Raw genomic sequence first — 14,439 nt, 5'->3', positions numbered from 1 at the left:
CCGCCGTCTCTCTCCCGTGAGAGTGCGTTGGGGAAACGTGGATGCTGGCACGCCCCCAGCCATCAAACGATGCGGTTGGTGTGGCCGTGTGCTGACGCCATCGTCGCGCATGCATGCGTGGGGGCTCATCTGGCGGCCCTCTCCGAGAGGTGGGCGCTTCTCGTTGGCACGGCGTCTCCGCGTCCCGCAAGAGGACCGCCGGCCACCGCAATGTGACATTCGCGCGCCGACAAGTAATTATGCGCCTCTTCCACCTGCGAGTAAAGCTGCGCACGCCGATTCCGAGCGTCGGCGACGGCGCTGGCGTGGTCGGTGTTCAGTCTCCGCTCTTCCAGCAATGGTCAGCCCTTGCTGGACCCACAACCACCGGGCAGCCCGCACACGATGGGCAGGAGCAACTGAGCCTCGAAATTTGACGATTGAGGCGTCCGGAGACTCGCAATACGTCCCGCAATACATCGTATCCTCCCAGTGCTTGGCGATGGTTCCTGAAACCAAGCGTAGGCCTGTCATTGTTGCAGCGACGGTTACCACCGCATCCAACGGCCCGTGCTCATCGATAAAAGTGAGCTGCACCCGGACATCGCCGTACTGGCGTACCAAGTCCAACAGGCGGGCTCCAATGTCGCTCCACTCCGTCGCCGTGTAAAAGAAACCACTGTCATTTCCTTCAGCCAGCTTGCAGGGATACCGGGTGGTTGTAAGAAAAATAATTATAAAGCGTCCAGGCGTCATTGGCTCCCTGATTCCTTCCATCGCGGTCAGTCAAAAGTCCATAAAATAGGGATGAACAGTCGTACAGAAATATATCTCCGTTTCATCAGGACACATATACATTGGGGACGCCAGCTTGCCCGCGAACATTCTCTTCACAAGCTTCTAATAAATTGGTTTGATCTGTAAGAAAGGTTCGATTGCAACGTTGTGACTTGATTGCGCATTAAAAAAAGAAACGGAAAAACAAATCAAAGATACAATTAATTCAACAACAACAACAAGAAAGTAAAAACTTTCATTCACAGTGTTTATATATTGGGCAATTACAGTACTAGGCGTGTTAACTGACCCTTGGAAAGTGTTCTCATACAAACTGGGAGTTTCGATCTGCTCACTTGAAGCGGCACCCCATTGTTATTCGGAATTATTGACGCAGTTTCCGCGCCACATGTGGGGAAGCGAAGCGTCCGGAGGCTTCGTGGCAAAATCCGGAAAGGGGCCTGCGGAGCTTCATTTTCAATGTGTTTTTTTTTCTTTTCTAAATTTCTTCTTGCCGTTTTTCCTAAATTTTTTCCCCCTGTTTTCATCATCTCCCGTGGCTCTTCTGTGGTTTGCCTGTCGACGGCGGGCGGGCGGTTGCACATCGCGTGGCGCGTCGCCGGGTACGACCATACTTGGCCGAGTGCACCACATCCCGTCCGATTTGTGAAGTTAAGCGGCCACAGGCCTCGTTATTACGGCGATCAGTGATGGCGCTGGAACCCGGGGGTGTCGCACCTTTTTTTTTTCCTTTTCGTTTCCGCCAGCCGCTTTTCTGCCGTCTTGGGGCGGGTGTTTTTCTTTGCTTTATTTTTGCCCAATTTGGCCGTCGACTTTTCGTGGCCGCGCCCCGGGATTTATCCTCAAAATCGCTGTTCTTTTTTTCTTCTTTTCACTGTTTCGGGTGGAATGCGTGTTCCGCAGCGGGTGGCGTAGGTGGCGCCCCACTTATTTCCTCATCGTTGGTTCTTTCACAGTCGTGTGTGCTGCAGGAGAAGAAGCCACTTTTGCTGTACACGTGGCGCCTCATACTTTTCCTTTTTTTTTTTTCCCGTGTGTCGTTGGGGGAAATATTAAAAAAAAAAAAAAAAAAAAAAAGGTAAAAATTGGGAAGGCAAGGCGCCGGTGAGCAGCATGACTATTTCAAATGGACGTGTTGTTGATGAGAAAAAATGTGTCGGAAAGACGCAGAGCGTAGAGCCGCATTCCGCATGGAAGTAAGGCACAAGCACAAGAATATATTTTTAAAGCTTAGAGCGTGTTTTTTCACTGTACTACAAAAAATCGTCTGTAGGGAGGCGGTGGAAATAACCACAAAAGTAACACGATGGCCGTTGCTTTGTGTATGTGCATGTACGTACGGGTTTTTTTTTTTTTTTTTTCGAGTACTTTTGCCCCTCGACCATTTGTGTGCGTCATGTTTTTAGTGAGTTTTTAACAAACAAACAAACAAACAAAAAAATATATTTTATTATTTTTATTTTTATTTTTGGTTCCTAAAGATCACACCCCCTCCCCATTGCCACCATGCACAACAACAACAACAACAACAAAGAAACAAAAGGATAGAAGGATGGATTCAGCTTGAGGCACACACCCACACCCACACAAACACCCACTCTCTCTCTCTCTCTCTCTCCATCGTTTTTTTTTTTTCCTTTCCCCCTTTCCTTCTGTTTTGTGTCCTCGTCCTCTGTTCTTACTCCCCTATTTTTTCCCATGCGCTGGCCAACGCCTCATCAATCACCTTCTTCACGCGAGGATCCATTTGGGGTGCGATTTCCGAAAAAAGTTGACGCTCAAATTGGGCAATACGATCGGCTGTCAATGCGCACTTCAGCTTGGCCAATGCCAACACCTCGCGGGCCACAAGAAGGGGTTTTCGCAACATGGTGTAAAATTCAAAAGCCAACAAGTGTGCCTCTGTGGAAAACAAATTATGGCTGAGGTAAGGAAGGAGATACCGTTCGGCTTTTTGAAGTGGATTAGAAATATCAATGGTATCCAAATAATATTCTTTACGAAGTTGTTTTAAATGTTTATTTTCTTCCACATCCGAGCAAAGTTCCAGTTGTGGGCGGGGAATATGTTTTGTACGTACACTTTCGTCCCCTTCTTCATGGATTTTCATGTATGTTCGAACAATACGTGGACAAAGTTTTAAAAAAAATATATTTCCATTTAAATCATCATCACGGGCCAAGACATCAAACCAAGACCTCATTGTACACCGTCGGAAAACATAATTATGGAAATCTAACAACTCCACATGATTTCTCATATGATGTTCTTCATACATGAGATAATTTGCCAATGCGGAAATGTAATCCCCCCTTCGAAAAAAGGCATCACCCACCTCACGCTCGTACCATGCACACTGGGAATCCAGTGCCGTAAGGTACGTATCACCAGGCACTGCACTGGCCTTATAAAACATTTGCATTCGCGCCTCCGCTTCCTCAATACGATTAGCACGGAAAAAATACTTCGCAGCTTTACTATTAAGATATTTATCTTGTAAGTCCAATTGACGTGCCTTGTCTGCATTCATGGCTGCCTCATCAAACTGTTGATTTCTTTCTAGTATTTTGGCTTTCATTAAGTACAATAATTCCACAGTTGGTGTGTGATCAATTGCAAGGTTAATGTAATGAAGTGCCTGATCAAAATCACGCAAACGACAATGATGGGATGACAAATACATCCAAATCCATAAAAGAAACGACGGATTTGCCTTTCCACCAAAACTCGAAAAGTCATTTCGTTGGATTTCACTTTCCCATTCCAAAAACACCTCACCAATTTGTTTTGCGCGTTTAGGATCTTTATAAAGTGACTTCAACACACTGAACAACGAAGGAATCATTTTTATAATAAATGTCGATGCATACTCACAAAGTCGTTTCTTAAACTCCTCAATGGGGATAAAATCCAATATGCGTCGCCTGGCATAATCACACTTGGGGTAAGCGTTAAGTACTTGCTGGAGAATTTCCAGATATTTCCCCTCATCACGTTTTGGACATCGATGGGCGTCAATTGGAATCTTACGAAGTTGGGCAATGGCCGCAATACAATCTGCCTCGGAAAGACCTCGACCAATAAGTTCCATGTAACGCTTTTCTGCTTCTGTCTTTTGTCCGAGAAGGGCATGTGCCTTTGCTCGTAGAAGTATTTTTTCTTCCTCATCCACAATTTCTGCATCATGTTTCTTGAGAAGTTCAAGCGCTCGTGCTGGGGCGTTGTGAGAAAGTTCTAATTCCACAAGGTAGAGAAAGACCTCGCTCTTTTCCACCACATTTTCTCCAGCGTCCATGATACTCGTCATGACATCAATCACCGCGGCGGCTAGTTCTGTGTGTCCCATCATTCGATGTCCACAAGAAAGCGCAATCCAATTGGCACGAACACCCGCTTTTAATGTCACCATTTTTTGTCTTGTCTCCACAAATTGTTCCCAATCCCGCACCTGAACACAGACCGATGACAGATCTCGCAGTACATTGGCATTCGTGGGATCTGTTTGATGGGCTTTTTTAAATGCCTTGATGGCTTCAGGATAATTCTTCTCAGCCCTATGGCACATTCCAAGTGAGTGCCACGCCATGGTGGAGTTAATATTAAGTTCAATAGCTTCTTTAATGGCCAAATGGCCTTCCTCCCTGCGATCCAAATGATGCAGCGTGAGACCGCGCATGGCAATGGTATCGGCATGGGAGGGGATGACAGCCAATATGGCATCCGCGCACCGCAGCGCCTTTGCGTACTCCCGGGCATCAAACTCACAGCCGAGTTTTTCAAATATTTTTTTCTGCGCCGGGGGAAGCACTACCGTCATGATGATTTCTATGCGCACACACACACACAAGCAGAACGACAATAAATCCCCTCCCCCTCCCCCCCCACACACACAAACAAAAAAAAAAAAAGGGTGAATTAAGTGCCGTTTATCGATATAATTAAAAAAATAAAAATAAAATCTATTTATGTGCAGTACCGTGATTCCCACGCCACCACAGTCCCCTTTCCTTCACATAGTTTTAAAGAAGAAGAAAAAAGAAGAATGAAATAAATAAATAAATAAATAAATAAATAAATAATTAATTAATTAATTACCGCCGCTCCACCCCACTGGCCACACGAATGGAAAAGAGGCGCAAAACAACAATGAACAGGCAGTCCACATCGAAACAAATATAAATTTATTAACATGACTGTTTTTTTTTTTTTTTTTTTTTACGGGGAAAAAATCAATAGGAATCGTCGCAGTCAAAAACAAAAACAAAAACAAAAACATCCTCTTCTTCCCTCCTCCCCCTTTTTTTTGTTGTTTAAATTATTTTTATTATTATTTTTTTTCTTAAATCTCATATTCATGTGAAGAATGGAGCGCAACTTCGCACCATGCGTTACACATGCAAAGTGCGGTCAGCCAATATAAATCCCCGCCTCATGTCCACCGCCCGGACGCGGTACTGTGCGACGCCCTCTGAATGCGCAGGCACCGACACCGACGTCACTCCACGATCAAACGTCAGCGTTGTTGAGGTGGACGGTGCAATCAACGTGTTGAAGTCCTCCGCCGCCTTTCCTGTTGGCGCCTCGGATGATGATAATGACGATGATGGCACATGGGTTATCGTAATCTGCAGAACTGTCTTGTCCTTCACTTCTTCCGTGAGGCCGTCCAGACGAACGGACACATCGCCATCGCTTCGCCGCTCAACTACAACACTCGTCGCAGCCTGTTCTTTGAATTCCGCCAAACTCACGAGATAATTCGTGTGACACGCGTAGAGGATGGCGGCTGCCAAAAGTCTTGGAAAAAACTGAATGGTAAAGAAAATAAGCAAAAAGTTCCATAAATAACGCACTCCGAGACGTTCCTTGTTGTGTTTGGAGACAATGTAAATAAAAACAAAAGTCATCGCCATAAATAGACCGACACCTTCACCCAAAAAACGCATCTGTGCCTTTCTTCTCACATGATCTGAAAACTCAAAACCAGCTTCGTCCATTTTGTTCCTGTCTGGGGCCTTCTTGGTGTTGGAGGCGACATGCTCGTATGCCTCTTTGATGCTCTGAAAGGCAACCTTGGCATTCGGTGGTGCACTGGGATTATCGGGGTGATAGTGTTTCGCAAGAACACGATAATGCTCCTTGATTCTCTGAAGATCATGCACCTCCTCACAAAAGCCAAGACGATGATAGTAATTGCTGGCATCCCATTGAGCAGCATTGATGATTAACTGCTCCAACGGTGTTGTCGAGCAAAGCCGGTGAGGGCAAAAAAGAACACGGAACATATCATTTCTATGAAGGTTGAAGGGAATCGTTAAAGCGGCTCCACATGTATGCCTGACAAGATGTTTGGATGATATTCGCATGACTGCTGCTTGCCAACGCGTACATTTCTTTTATTTTATTTGTCAATCCCCACCCCAAAAGGAGGGGGGGGGGAAGAAAATAAAATCCAATAAAAAAAGAAAATATTAATAATAACAACAATGACAATAATCAGAATGTACCTCCTTCACACAATACACACACACACACAGAGGAAGAGAGAGAGAGAGAGAGACAGTTCATCATTCCCCTAAGCCATTTTATATCCAATGCATGCAGTCATTCAAGGAGGTTTTGTTATCCAATTTGGTATATATATATATAACAAGAGACAATAACAAAGCCATAGAGAGAGGGAGAGAGAAAGAGAGGATATTCGATAAGAAGAGGGAAATATATATTTTATAGTCCATGTCTTTTTCTTATGTCGAATAAAATAGCAGCGGCATCATCGTAACTTGTACTGTGAATTTTCAAGGGAACTTCAAGAGGTGGTGTAATCTGCTGGTCCATACTTACTGCAGGCGATTGATGCACTTGTTCGGTGATAACGGCCTCTTTATTGCGCTCTGGCAGTGGAATGGGTGGCACGACAGGTGCCATCGGATTTACTTCTGTAAGTCTCTTCTCTTGATTTACCACAGAGAAAGTTGGCGATGACATTGGCGCACTCACAGAATCGACGCAAGGACATTGCAATGGGGTATTAACGGCATCTTTTTCTTCATTTGACGCCCTTTGATGCGAAGAGACTTGTGGGCTTTCCAATCGAGAAACTAAAACACTGCGAGGGGCTACGACTTGTGGTCTCAGGCGATCCTCAAGTCGTTGAATTGTCAATTGCTGCTCCCCAATCATACGACTACTCTGCTCCTCTACCTCGAGGCGCTTGCGCCTCTCATCGCGCAGTTGAGCTACCAGGGAGCGTACAAAACCACGTGAACGCGGAGTCATTGCTCCAAATGAACCATTGCAAGGGGTTCCATATGAATTTTTTTGTCCTTCATATTTGGCGTAAGCCCGCCGCGCCTCCTCGTCTATTCCTCCATCGTTTTCAAGGTTATTCATCAAATGAAGGTCATGATTGAGACTTTGTTGTCGAAATAAAATAAGCGCATCCCTCTCCTTTTGTAATCGAATGTTCATTCCTCGTAGTTCATCAATCATGCGGTCTTGCTCCCGCATCAAAGCCGCATAGGCGTCCAGACGCTGTTGCATGTGAGCCAAGCGTTGCTTTTCCCCCACTGCACTTTGCGATAGCCGCACGACGACATCTTGCAACTGACTCATAAGCTCCACTTGTGGCTCATTTACGGGTGGTACGGTGGCCACCAATGTGGCGGCTTGTGTTGTAGCCAAATTGCAGTGCGAGGGTCGAGCAGGTGTCCCTTGCAGCTTTGTATTCATCATTTCAGGCCCTCTGCGCGATGCTCTGCCCGCTGACAATGCCCTGTCCCCATTTACTCGAATAGATCTGTCCCACGGCGGAGCGTCAGAGTAGCGGATGCGGCGTCCCACATCGGATGCTGCGGATGATTTTGGCCGCCGGTGCGATGACGGCCGCATGACAAAAACAACAAAAACAAAATATATGGGAGCCTCTTTCTCACGCCTTTTGGCTGAACTTCCTTCGTGCCTTTCTTTCTGTTTCTCCCTCCGCAGGGCTGTGGGAAGAAAAAAAAAGGGTCAACCACACACACACACACACACAGAGAGAGAGAGAGAAAGGGAGAGAGAAAAGATAATTCAGCATACACACACGAATTCAAGCAAACAACATCAGCAGTAAAACCTTCTCGGAGGCGCTGCATTCAGAAGCGGACCATCTCCCTGGTTTCCCCAGATCCAAAAGGTCACAGCACGCGCATGATGCCTGGCTCTCGGCGTCCCCGCAGAAAAAGAAGAAGAAGAGGGAGGAAAAAAAAAAAAAAATACATGCGGAGCAAAAAGATGACCCAGGGAGTGCTGAAAAAAGACCCTTCAATCTAGTTCCAAAATAAATGGTAATAAAAGACACACACACACACAAAAAAAAAAAAAAAAAGGAGCTGCACAAACAACATCAACACAAGGGAATAGAAACAAACAGTAAAACTGCATCTCCGTAGAAAAAGAAAAGAAAAAGAAAAAATGTTCTCCACGTGTTCATCGCCGGAATTAATACTGCGTCGTCTCGGATTGAAGTCGGCGGAATTCTTCTTCAGAGCGCATGAGAATCTCTCGCTGACGACAAACTTCCTCTTCTTTTTGGCGTAAAATTCGATTTTTTTGTTCCTGATCACGTGCCCGGTTATCTTCCTTTTCCATGATGAGTTCACGCTCGAGTCGGGCTGACTCATCACGAATACGATTCAATTCCTCCTGCAATGCGCGCTCTCTTCGTCGTTGCTCCTCTAATCGCATCCTTGTAGGTGAAAGAGCCATACCGCCAGTTGTCGATGCACACGGCGTGTCGTTTCGATAAGATGTGTGTCCCGTAATAACTGCACTTTTGTATGGTGAATTAACCATCGAGTGTACCACAGATGCGGCAAGACTCTTTGATGGAGGGCAAGGCGGAGGAAGATCCTTTTGCACATCTGTATGCCACGCAGTTTGTGGTTGAAAAACGTATAATTGATCGTACTCATGCATCTGAGTCTGTGAAACTAAATCCACCCATTTTAAAAGTGCATCATCATATATTTGAATGCGTGCGATAGTAAAATCCATCACTGGGTACCCTGATGGTCTTCGTATATTAGATTCAGCCTCAAACACCTGAAGCACCTTCTCTTGCAACTCCGTCATTGTCGGCATAGAAGGGAAACCAAGCTCCAAGTTGCATTTATCCCCATAGAGATCTGCACACACAAGAAGAGTGTACATCCCAGTCACTTTTCTCCCTTTTTCTCTCTCACTTAACCTCAAGTATGTGCTCTGTTTTTTTTTTTTTTTTGATTTTTCTCTTTCCCTTGTTTACTTCTAGTATTGGGGAAAAACCCCTCCTACAAGCAAAAAGCAACAACAACAACAACAACAGGACGGAAAGAAACAAATACGTGACTGTGCCATTATAAAATGCAGCCCCATTAGAAACCTCAGGGAATCACCACCTCCAATAAACAGAAATCAGATGTCTTAAATTTAATGTCTCTCTCTCTCCCCTCTTTTCCCCCGCATCTGTTGACCCGCGATTGTTCTTGCGCTTCTGGCCGGGCTTTCTCCCTAAGTAGCGTATTGATAACGAGTCCTTCCCTTTGATCGGTAATTGACGATGTCCCTAAAGGGGGATAAGACGGTTTTGATTTTGCCGGAATAGTTTCGCCAGGATGATAATAATGGTATGGAGAGCTAAAACATCTTCCTTCCTCACATCGTCAATTGAGTTGTATTCTCGACGGGTAGTTGTATCACCGCTGCGTGGGGAGAAGGCATGAACTATAGCCCCGCGATTCCCACCACGAATCCCATGCACTTCACCCAATGTCCGTATTTGCTGACAGCAGATGCGGAAAAATTCGTGAACCAGCCGATCTAAATCCGGCTCCAGTGGCGTGTCCACAGCTGACAAGCAGGCGTACAGCCAAATCCCATAGCCTACAGAGCGGCCGACAACGTTTCCAGATGCATCCACCGCATCCACCGGCATAAAAACTCGCAGAAAAGACAGCAAAGAAATGATTTCTTCGCGGGCACCACCACCATACAAAGGTGTCAGTTGGGTAAAAAAAAGTAATTGTTTGCCATCTTCATTTGTCCCATGTATGTTTCCATCCCTTGCGTCATGAGGTTGCAAGTCTTCTTCTTCTTCATCCTCTTCATCCTCTTCTTCCTCGTCCTTTCTATCGTCGTTGACATTGGTGTTTTCGCTAACTTCAAAAATGGTTTCACCCACCTTCTGGGAAGTATGCATCGTCGCTTTCATTCCCTGTTTGTAAAACCTCAGCGTCCGATCCACCAAAGCCGCAAAGAGAGCCGTTGTACGCGCGCTATCCAGCCACACCAACAGGGAGAGTGGCGGCATGTGGCCACATTCCGGACCGTGCTCATTCAAATATCTTTCCCAGAGCCTCACTGTGGGTCTTTTGGGAATGCTTATCGATGAAGGTTTGTTAGCAATCAACCATTGCACGGCACGTACAACTCGTTTTTTCGTGCGAAATACGTCCCGCGAAGTGAGCTGCGATAAGGTGTCCCGCAGTGCCCGCCAATCCCAGTCTGCCCTATCCTCAGTAAACTCCCCATCGCCGTTCGCCACGGCGTACTTTAACACGTCTTCTACTCCACCACGCAACGTCAAAAAACGCTCACGCACAGCATTCATACGAGCCATCGTCAAATCCGTGTATTCCGGTGTTGGTGCCTCAGCTGCGTCAAGAGTAGCATTCCCCAGTGTGCTTCCGGGAAACCATTTCTCCATCAAGGTGATAGGAGCACCGTTGCAAGGTTTCCTTGCAAAAGAGGGGGAGGAGGAAAAAGAGGAAATAGAAGGCGCCTCCGCAGCGTCACGACGAGGCGCCGTGCCCCTCTCGTCGTCGCTGTCACTGTCATGGATGCGCCTTGGCTTCTTCATTGGCAAACGCATGGGTGGTTTCAAAGGGCAATTGGCGGGGTTTTCTCCCACCACTTCTCCTTGTTTCTGCGAGACGGAGTTGTGTCCTCGGGCAAAGTGCTTCCACTTCAGCTTGGACGCAAGCCGCAGGTACGACTCCGCATCATCTTCCATAGTCGTCTCTCCCATCAACTGTGAAAAAAGGAAAAAAAAAAAAACTAAAATAAAATCACGAAAAACAACAAAAACAACAAGAGACAGGCAGAGAAATAAACAACGCATTCGATCATCACGGGTACATTGACAAAGAAAGTAAATGGCAAAAGGAAAAAAAAAAAAAGAAAAAAGAAACGAAAGAAAGAGACAGAGAGAGAGAAGATTAAAATAAAAATAAGAACTGCAACCACAGGAAGAGAAATAAACATTTCGGTGCGAGCCCCACCGGTTTCGTCCAGCCTGCAATGCAATACAGACAATACATACATGTATGGGTCATGCACTCACGCGTAGAACACATAAACAAAGAGAACAATGGAAAGCAATAGGAAGCGGGGGAGGAAAAAACCAAGCCGGATAAACGGTAGATTCCGGCAGAGTAACAAACATAAAAGGAAAAAAAGAACAATAATGAGGCAACACGTGAATCAAAAAAAACAACAACAAACAAACAAAAAATCAAAAACAAATTTAGTTCGCTCCTGTTCTCGCCGATAACCGCGTGCCACTCGCCTCCGCATCCTCTCTTGATATTAAAGTTCTTTTGATTTCCGTTGGCAATATGTATTTCTCATACAATTTTTTTTCCTTATCCCTCTCTCGTTGCATGCCCTTCAAATACATGTCCTCCACAAACTTTTTAAGCGGGACTACGGGAACTTTTTTATTGGATTTGAATAAAAGCCGCTCCTCTGCCGATTTGCGTGACGCATGAATTCTTTCAATGGTGTCGTAGTACAGACGCTTCACCATATCTTCCACATATTCGCTTGGTACCTCCTTTGAAAGAAGGCCCCATTCCTTCTCCCATTTCTCCCTCGCCTCAATAAGCGCCCTTTCATGCCGTTGGCATTGTTCATAAAACACACGCTGAGTGACGGCATCAATTTCATCCTTCGACCGCTTTACGGACGGACAGACCGGAAAGGGGTCACGCACCACCGGTGGGGGTGGACGATACGTCAGACGTCGAATTTGATCCTGCAGTTGCTCCGCCGTCAATCGTGGCGACGGCCGCCTCGAAGGGTCCTTCTCCACCATCCCAACACCACAACTGAAAAGACATCACAAAAAAAAAAAAAAAAAGAAAAAAGAAGAAACAACCAGTTACCCCTCACACCAAAGGAAACAAACAAACAAAATCCAAAAAAATTCAAAGAATTCACAATATCACACCGAAAAAAAATTTCGGATACCACTGGATTAAAAATCAAAATACAAAAAACATCAGTACGAATTTCCAGCGACGTACAGCGAATGTGATTCCTTGTCATCTTCGGCACGGTTGTAACGACCAAGTTGAGCAAGCGAGTTCATCTTGGCACGGTGCATGAACGCGCGGCGGCCAGCAGCGATGCCGGAGTCCTTGCCGCCCCACGCCTTGAGAGCACTGGACTGCAGGGCGCGGGCGTACGAGAAGGTTAGCTTCCACGGGCGCGGCAGATTGCAAAGGTTCATGGCGTTCAGGTACTCCGAGGCCTGCACTTCACTGAGACCACCCGACAGGAACGTCACACCGGGGAGCGCTGGAGGAAGCACACGGGCAAGTGTCGACACGGTGTACTGCGCCACCTGCCCGGGTGTTGCCCTCACACCAGATTCCGCGCCGGGCACCACCATGTTGGGCTTCAGCAGGCATCCCTCCCACATCACGCCGTGGCGGTGGAGGGCAGTCACCACCTCCGCCCACACGTGCTGCGAGACGCGCTGGCACGTCTCAATGCTGTGCGTGCCGTCAATCATAACCTCCGGCTCAACGATGGGGACGAGTCCGCTCAGCTGCGAGAGCACAGCGTAGCGGGCAAGGGTCTCGGCGTTGAAGCGCACGGCTGCCTCCGACACGGTGCCGTTCTGAATCTTGTACACGTTGCGCCACTTGCAGAAGCGGCAGCCCAACGAGTAGTACTTCCGCGCGCGCTCAACGTAGCCGTCAAGACCCCCCGTCATCTGCTCGCCTTCAGCACCCTCCACCAGGGGGTTCAGGCCCATATCTGTCTTGATGCCAGGCACCACACCCTTGCGCTGCAGCAGTTGCACAAACGTCTCACCGGTACTTGCCTTCTGGTAAACTGTTTCGTCGTGCAGGATGACGCCGCTGATGTACTGCTCCATGCCCTCGCACTCAAGCATCAGTGCGCGGTACTGGCGGCGGTGTTCCTCCGTGTTGCTTAGGCCCAACGGAGCAAAGCGCTTCGCGCAAGATCCAATGGATTCGTCAGCGGCGAGCAGCCCCTTACCGGGGGCCGTCATCTTCTTGGCCGTCGCGATGAGCTCCGCCTCGTGCGGGGTCTTCAGGCGGTTGTATGCTGGCAACTGCGTCTGTAAAACTTCCACACGCTGAGCCATTATTGCTTGTTTTACAAAATAATTTATTTGAGTTTTCCTTTGAATGTGTATGCTGCCCTCTTCATTCCGGTTGTGTGGCGGAAAAAGCCATCAAATCATTAGGGAAAGTACAGTGAATTGGATCATTAAGCAGGCGCACCCACGAGCAAACCTGAATAAACGACGCAAATTCCAGTCTATCCTGCCCTCAACACCATCACCATTACCACCTCAAACATCATTATTACATACATTTAAGCCGCTTTTTTTTTATGGCTAGAGGCATTTGCGTGCGCCTCTGGCTTCAAAAGTGGTTAAAAGGAGGAATACCGTAGCTTGATCAAACACCGTTTTTATTCCTTTAGATACTCGAAAAACAGAAAAACAAACAGAAAAAAACAACAAACATCTCCATACTCTCCTTGCCCCAAAGCACTTTTCAGTGCCAAATAATCCCTTTTTTTTTTTTCCGTTTTTATTTAGTTCATTTTGCTGTCACATATTTACTCTACAGCGCTCAACACCCTATTTCTCCTACATTTCCAGCCCATTGATCCTGAAATCCTTAAATTTTGCAATTGACGGACGACCGCCGCTCAAGTCGGACAGTCACGGTCAGTACGAATTTCCAGCGACGTACAGCGAATGCGATTCCTTGTCATCTTCGGCACGGTTGTAACGACCAAGTTGAGCAAGCGAGTTCATCTTGGCACGGTGCATGAACGCGCGGCGGCCAGCAGCGATGCCGGAGTCCTTGCCGCCCCACGCCTTGAGAGCACTGGACTGCAGGGCGCGGGCGTACGAGAAGGTTAGCTTCCACGGGCGCGGCAGATTGCAAAGGTTCATGGCGTTCAGGTACTCCGAGGCCTGCACTTCACTGAGACCACCCGACAGGAACGTCACACCGGGGAGCGCTGGAGGAAGCACACGGGCAAGTGTCGACACGGTGTACTGCGCCACCTGCCCGGGTGTTGCCCTCACACCAGATTCCGCGCCGGGCACCACCATGTTGGGCTTCAGCAGGCATCCCTCCCACATCACGCCGTGGCGGTGGAGGGCAGTCACCACCTCCGCCCACACGTGCTGCGAGACGCGCTGGCACGTCTCAATGCTGTGCGTGCCGTCAATCATAACCTCCGGCTCAACGATGGGGACGAGTCCGCTCAGCTGCGAGAGCACAGCGTAGCGGGCAAGGGTCTCGGCGTTGAAGCGCACGGCTGCCTCCGACACGGTGCCGTTCTGAATCTTGTACACGTTGCGCC

The 14,439-nt window shown here is 47.5% G+C and overlaps 8 protein-coding genes and 1 non-coding gene across 9 annotated transcripts, besides 23 other annotated features; all 9 read right to left on the bottom strand.

Moving 5' to 3' along the window:
- Positions 1-881: a mobile genetic element.
- Positions 1-14,439: a sequence feature (heterozygous, non-Esmeraldo-like haplotype).
- Positions 734-881: a mobile genetic element.
- Tc00.1047053510301.90 lies at positions 1,378-1,485 on the bottom strand. Its single transcript, XR_008255677.1, has one exon. It is a non-coding gene; the product is annotated as a 5S ribosomal RNA (M5) (ribosomal RNA).
- Positions 1,832-1,854: a microsatellite.
- Positions 2,193-2,218: a microsatellite.
- Positions 2,228-2,247: a microsatellite.
- Positions 2,288-2,309: a microsatellite.
- Positions 2,375-2,395: a microsatellite.
- Positions 2,456-4,594, bottom strand: Tc00.1047053510301.80 (N-acetyltransferase subunit Nat1, putative; the record flags this gene model as incomplete). Its single annotated transcript, XM_802861.1, has 1 exon — positions 2,456-4,594. The coding sequence occupies one exon, from the start codon at positions 4,592-4,594 to the stop codon at positions 2,456-2,458; it is 2,139 nt and encodes a 712-aa protein (XP_807954.1).
- Positions 4,710-4,744: a sequence feature (AT_rich).
- Positions 4,823-4,868: a microsatellite.
- Positions 4,974-4,994: a microsatellite.
- Positions 5,027-5,052: a microsatellite.
- Positions 5,087-5,115: a sequence feature (AT_rich).
- Positions 5,166-6,143, bottom strand: Tc00.1047053510301.70 (hypothetical protein, conserved; the record flags this gene model as incomplete). Its single annotated transcript, XM_802860.1, has 1 exon — positions 5,166-6,143. One exon carries the CDS (start codon positions 6,141-6,143, stop codon positions 5,166-5,168), a length of 978 nt encoding a protein of 325 aa, XP_807953.1.
- Positions 6,313-6,337: a microsatellite.
- On the bottom strand, positions 6,505-7,668 carry Tc00.1047053510301.60 (hypothetical protein, conserved; the record flags this gene model as incomplete). The annotated part of the gene is made up of 1 exon (XM_802859.1): positions 6,505-7,668. The coding sequence occupies one exon, from the start codon at positions 7,666-7,668 to the stop codon at positions 6,505-6,507; it is 1,164 nt and encodes a 387-aa protein (XP_807952.1).
- Positions 7,794-7,813: a microsatellite.
- Positions 7,814-7,839: a microsatellite.
- Positions 7,996-8,034: a repeat region.
- Positions 8,260-8,970, bottom strand: Tc00.1047053510301.50 (hypothetical protein, conserved; the record flags this gene model as incomplete). The annotated part of the gene is made up of 1 exon (XM_802858.1): positions 8,260-8,970. One exon carries the CDS (start codon positions 8,968-8,970, stop codon positions 8,260-8,262), a length of 711 nt encoding a protein of 236 aa, XP_807951.1.
- Positions 9,104-9,123: a microsatellite.
- Positions 9,365-10,918, bottom strand: Tc00.1047053510301.40 (hypothetical protein, conserved; the record flags this gene model as incomplete). The annotated part of the gene is made up of 1 exon (XM_802857.1): positions 9,365-10,918. The coding sequence occupies one exon, from the start codon at positions 10,916-10,918 to the stop codon at positions 9,365-9,367; it is 1,554 nt and encodes a 517-aa protein (XP_807950.1).
- Positions 9,882-9,919: a microsatellite.
- Positions 10,834-10,913: a sequence feature (T-rich).
- Positions 10,958-10,996: a sequence feature (T-rich).
- Positions 11,234-11,322: a sequence feature (T-rich).
- Positions 11,324-11,893, bottom strand: Tc00.1047053510301.30 (hypothetical protein, conserved; the record flags this gene model as incomplete). Its single annotated transcript, XM_802856.1, has 1 exon — positions 11,324-11,893. One exon carries the CDS (start codon positions 11,891-11,893, stop codon positions 11,324-11,326), a length of 570 nt encoding a protein of 189 aa, XP_807949.1.
- Positions 11,922-11,952: a microsatellite.
- On the bottom strand, positions 12,080-13,198 carry Tc00.1047053510301.20 (fructose-bisphosphate aldolase, glycosomal, putative; the record flags this gene model as incomplete). The annotated part of the gene is made up of 1 exon (XM_802855.1): positions 12,080-13,198. The coding sequence occupies one exon, from the start codon at positions 13,196-13,198 to the stop codon at positions 12,080-12,082; it is 1,119 nt and encodes a 372-aa protein (XP_807948.1).
- Positions 13,793-14,439, bottom strand: Tc00.1047053510301.10 (fructose-bisphosphate aldolase, glycosomal, putative; the record flags this gene model as incomplete). The annotated part of the gene is made up of 1 exon (XM_802854.1): positions 13,793-14,439. A coding segment is annotated over one exon (647 nt), but the record flags the coding sequence as incomplete, so codon positions are not given.

Source organism: Trypanosoma cruzi, genomic scaffold, assembly GCF_000209065.1.
Source record: "Trypanosoma cruzi strain CL Brener 1047053516705 genomic scaffold, whole genome shotgun sequence".
Classification (NCBI taxonomy): domain Eukaryota; phylum Euglenozoa; class Kinetoplastea; order Trypanosomatida; family Trypanosomatidae; genus Trypanosoma; species Trypanosoma cruzi.
Note: the sequence above shows the minus strand (reverse complement) of the source record. Positions and strands in the feature narration are given on the sequence as shown.